The 5,602-nt window shown below is 36.2% G+C and overlaps 1 protein-coding gene and 1 pseudogene across 1 annotated transcript; one reads left to right on the forward strand and one right to left on the reverse strand.

The window, feature by feature from the left end:
• Positions 1-208: 208 nt before the first annotated feature.
• LOC122359326 (olfactory receptor 52H1) lies at positions 209-1,116 on the forward strand (the record flags this gene model as incomplete). Its single annotated transcript, XM_043259634.1, is given in 2 exon segments — positions 209-893; positions 896-1,116. Coding segments are annotated over 2 exon segments (906 nt in total), but the record flags the coding sequence as incomplete, so codon positions are not given.
• A 3,296-nt stretch (positions 1,117-4,412) lies between these two features.
• Positions 4,413-5,347, reverse strand: LOC122359328 (annotated as a pseudogene).
• Between the last annotated feature and the right edge of the window lie 255 nt (positions 5,348-5,602).

Raw genomic sequence — 5,602 nt, forward strand, 5'->3', positions numbered from 1 at the left:
GGCCTATTACATAAAATACTGTGGAGGTGGGTCTTGTGGATCAAAGCAATATAAAGCTACTGTACAATAGCTCAGATCGTCAGAAGATAAGGGGAATCTAGAATCAGTAGGTAAATGGATATTTCAGAATGTATTATTTCATTAAAATATTTGATATTGCATTCTGTATTCTAACGTGAAATGCCTTTGTTTCTTTTCAGTAGGAAAAATGATTTTGCAAAGTTTGAACATCAGTCTGGTTTTTACCAGTTATGGACCTCCTGGTGCACTTAATTATGGAGTTTTTGTAATCTCTCTTGCAGTATATCTTACAACTGTATTTGCAAATGTAATATTGATGCTGGTGATCTGCTTGGACACATCTCTCCATAAGCCCATGTACATATTTTTATTCAACCTGGCTATTAACGGACTAATCGGCTCCTCTGCTGTGCTTCCTAAAATAATGGAGAATCTTATCAATGATGCAAAAGATATACTATATACTGACTGTATTCTGCAAGTATTCTTTATTAATGTTTATGGAACATGTGCTTATGCAATACTGACACTTATGGCATATGATAGGTATGTTTCAATTTGCAAGCCTCTACAATATCACAATATCATGACTCCAGCTAAAATTAGACTTCTGCTTTTCATTGTATACTGTATTCCTATCTGCTCTCTAGCTGTACAGGTGTATCTTACATCAAGGCTGCCAGTGTGCAGGTATACAATAAACAAGTTGTTTTGTGACAATTTGGCGGTTGTTAATCTCTCCTGTGTCAAAAATACCTGGGGAGACCTGTATGGCATATGTCTGGTACTTATTTTTGTTGTTCTACCTCTAATCTTTGTCATCTTATCATATGTGCGGATATTATTTGTCTCTTTGAATGCATCAGTAAGTGCCCGGAAAAGGCTCTAAAAACATGCACACCACACTTGATTACTTTTATAAATTTCTCACTGGCCTCCTTATTTTCTGTGATATACAATCGATTTAATTTCAGTCTTTCAAAAGAAGTTAATGTCTTTATGTCAATTCATTTTATCCTCATCCCTCCACTTCTGCATCCACTTATTTATGGAATTAGAACAAAGGAGATCAGCAATAGCATCACAAAAATATTTAAAAGAAAAATACTTACTCTTGGTTTTAATTTAAAAAGTTGAACAAAGGTGTAATGATGCATTGTTTATTTCTAAATAAATGGCAATGACATTTGAATGTCTTATTTCACATTTGAGCATTTTTTCCATCTTTGGAAAGGACTCTGGAATTGTATGTGTGTATCTGATTTAGTTTGGATGCATTTATTTATAAACATGACAATATATGTAGAGACAGATTCCTATGTCTCCTTAAATTTTATGTGGGAGTATCTGAATAGCAAATGTTCTTTAATTTTTTATTCAGGAGTGCAGAATATGATTCATATAGAACGTAGAAAAAATTTTCTTCAGATTTACTCTAACCACTGACACTCTATTCTAGAAATAATATACAAAAACTGTGATTTGAAAAGTATGTTGTTTATTTTTAAATACTTAAATGTGTAAAGAAAATATTGTTACTAGTATTATAAAAGTGCCATAATCATTATTTTGATAAAAGTAAGTAAGTGTATAATTCCATGATCTGATGCGCAGTGCTCTTCAGGCTTGGTCTTTTTAATTGTATATAACTATTTTCTTCTAAAAATAGCAAAGACATTTTTCTTTCCTTCTTTTTTCTTTTTTTTTTTAACAAATTAATAGATGTTTGTTTTTCTGTGTATAATGTATTTCAATAATTATGTTGCTATTGGATTAAGAAATGTTTTTGAGTAACACTTTATTTTGATAGACTACTTTAGACATAAGTAACTTTGCAACTGCATGTCAACAGTCATTAGTGTATTCGCAGACTGTCTGTTTAATATCTGACTATTGACTATGACAAACTTTGCAAGTTTGTCAATTTGCTCTACTAACCTAAACCTACCTAACAGTATACTCTGAGCATTAATAGAAAGTGATTGCAAATTAATGATAATTAGTTGTCATGTATTCACAGAGTTAACTAGGTGAGACGTAGGACCCACAATAGATCCAGAGTATCCAGACAAAAATGTGTTACCCATTCTCAGTGCAAAAGTGCCTAAGAAAAATTGGTTAAAAAAAGGTTGCCCAGCAAAATTGCATCCCATATACAATTACATTTAATCATTTAGCTGACACTTTTATCAAATGTGAATTGCAAATGAGAACAATGGACGCAATCAAAATGAACAAAGAGCAATGTTACCCAAGGACTATAACTGGTCTCAGTTATCTTAACATAGGGCAAATAGCAAGGGTTTTAAAACGATATAACAAATAAAAGAAAACAAATAGAATAGAAAAAGAATAGAGCAAGCTACGGAGGCCATTTTTTGCTATAGTTGTATAAGTGAAAATAAAAATAATGTGTTTTTAGCCGATTGTTGAAGATGGATACAGATTCAGCTGCTTGGATTGATTTCATAATTGACAGGTTATTCCACCAGTAGAGAACATTTAATTTGAAATTGATTTTTGTACATCAATCAATAAATCGATCAATTATTTTTATTTATATAGCGCTTTTAACAACACAGGTTGCATCAAAGCACTGAACAGTATAAAGTAGAAGAATACAATGACAGGGATATATAATGACAAGAGTGAACAATTTGTTATTAAATGCAGAGACGGTCTCTGTAATCAATTCGACGATTGGCATAATTGACAACCACCAGGATGTGTTCATGTCCTGTGTTCTGCTGCCATGAGGTGACCAGCAGTGTTTCAGTTGGTCATCCTCTTACTGAGCCCTGACAAATGAGCCCCTTCCACGCAACCTGTTGAATCACATCAAGAAAGTGATTAGGATTATGGGAGGGGACTCACCTTCTCTCCCCGCTGTCAGAGGCCAGCAAAGCAGGGCATTGTTGCTGTCCTCTGGCTGGCTTCAATCTTCATCCTTGTGTACACAGGTGATCGTTAAGTAGGTCTTGCTCTCCATACGGGGCCCGAGGACTTGAGCCTGGACAAGGCTGACCATGCTGCCCCAATCCAGTAGAGTCTCTTGTTTACCTTCACCTCCCCTTAAGGGGCTCCGGTTGGTAGGTCAGAGTGAAGAATGAAGCCTGCCAGCCACATCTGCGTTGGTAGAGTAAGATCCTTGGTGGGCAGTCGACCACCATGCGCTCCGCTACCTGGCTAGCCAATGGAGAACAGCAAGTGCTTACATAAGACAGGCAAGCTCAACAGCCTGAGCTCGGACAGGTAGGTGGGGCTTGTACTTCTACTCATGGAAGTGCTGCGCCACTGAAATGAGAACGACCCAGCCGACCAGGATCTGGGTTTTGCCAGAGGGGCCTTTTAAGCGGCAGCTGGCCTGGAGTGCTGCGAGTGTTCCGCTGAGCGGCTTCCTCCATGGTAGGGAAGAAGTGCTTTGCCTAGATGCAGTCGGAAATACAGAAACACAAAAAAAAAAAATTGGTGAGGGAGATCACTTGTCGATGATTCTTCAAGCACTTGCCCGCATTCTCCACCAGTGTCACAGAATGAACAATTACACAACAAGGAGTGCTCAAAGTGAAAGCCCGGAGGGTGGTTTTATTTAGAATAGTGTAATTTAAAGGTAATGTGTCGAGTGGTGAATCTGGTGGTCGGCAGTGCTTTCTCTTTTCCTCGTGGTGCAGTGGGTCCGTGGGGTGCTCCGTTGAGGCCGATAGGTCACACGCTGCTTAATGGGAAAGCATAGAAGAGATAATGTTGGTTTGTTCTCTCATGGAGTCGATGCTCAACTTCTGGTATGCCTTGTACGGCTTTATAGCCAGGCCGGGATGAGCTACAGGTGTGACCAATCAGTCTGTGATGGGTGCGGCCAGGTGTCCGCAGTTCGTTTCCACTGTTTCCTTATTACCAGTAACAGTATTCTCTGGGCCATGAAGTAGTCTTTGTATATGGTGTTTTTGAATAGAACATTTGGTTTTGACCTGTAAGTTTGAGGTTTGTGCAAGTTGTGTAGTTTTGAGATTTTGTTTACAATTTGTTTCATGAATTGTGTGTTAGCAATTGAGAAAACTGTAATAAAGTTAAAGTGAGACAAACATCATTGTATCACTTTTTGTTTAAAGAAACAACTTTAATTTGTTTCGTTTTTGCATTTATAAAAGTAAGAAACATCAGTGAAACATTTAGAACAAAAATTATATTTTATTAGTGGTATTATTTCTACGCATTTTAATTTAGGAAAGAACAGCAAGTAAACATTATAACATTTCGAAATTGTGTATTCATCAGTAATTATTTACTATATATTGACTCACTATAGATTTAGATTTTTTTTAAACAAAAAAAAGACAGTAATCATTCAGTCGCAAAGAATAATAATATTACATACTACTGCAATGTGGGTTTTATGTGGTTCCAGGGGTAAATAAATGTTTTGAGTGCTCTTTTATCCTAGAAAGTCTCATACCATACATGATAGGATTGATAAGCGGTGTACATATTGGAAAATAAAGTGAGAGTATCACACGGAGCGCAGGGGGCATAGGCACCTTATCAAATCTGCTTTGGATAACTTCAAATAAACATCCAACAGAAAAATTCAGTAGCGCGATAAGGTGTGAAGTACATGTGCTTAAAGCCTTTTGGGTCATTTCTCTTGTAGACTTCAAGCAGACTCTTAAGATTTTTGCATATGAAAACAAAATTAATGCTAGAGGAGCAACAATGGTTAGAATGATACCGATTATGCCATAAATGTTATTTGCTGTTGTGTCTGAGCAGGCCAGTTTCACAAGCATGTAGTTGTCGCACCATACTTTGTCCATTACATTTCCACACAACTTTAGCATTACACTCACCGAAAAATTTATGGAGAATTTGATAACTGAAACTGAGCCAGCCCAGAGCGATCAAAGTAGCTGTCATGGCAGGAGACATGATTCTATGATATTCAAAGGATGACAGATGGCTACATATCTGTCATAAGACATGACTGCTAAATTACAGAATTCTACTGATGCATACGTGTATAAAGTGAATATCTGAATGTGGCAAAAGGTCAGTGAAACTTCTGGAATCTTTGACAATAGCATATTACTTAAAGAGATGGAAATAAAGCAATGCTGCCATACAATTCATTTACAGACAAACTGCATACAAAAACATACATAGGTTCATGCAAGGACTTCTCCTTACATATTATTCCAATAATTAATTGATTTGCTACAAGGATTGCTACAAACAACAGGACCAAAACAAAGAAAAATAAGTACTTAATATTCCCAATATCAATGTATCCAGTCAATATAATGGTCGAAAAATGCGTTGAATTATCCATGAATGTCAGATGATAGCATTCAATGTTTAAAAGTTGTTCTTATAATCAGCGTACACTGTAGATGTTGTAGCCATTTGATTCACACGTGCTTCTGTATATAAAGGAATAAGTAAAATTCGTAATAAGACAGCAAGTATGAGAGTTGCAAAAGCAGAATAAAATTGTTTAGGTAATTTAAAAAAATACTTTTGTTGAATAGAGCAGACTGTCAGTTGAAAGTTATTTTGAAACAGTCATGTAAACCTAACCTACATTAAG

Source organism: Puntigrus tetrazona, chromosome 15 (assembly GCF_018831695.1).
Source record: "Puntigrus tetrazona isolate hp1 chromosome 15, ASM1883169v1, whole genome shotgun sequence".
NCBI classification, from domain to species: domain Eukaryota; kingdom Metazoa; phylum Chordata; class Actinopteri; order Cypriniformes; family Cyprinidae; genus Puntigrus; species Puntigrus tetrazona.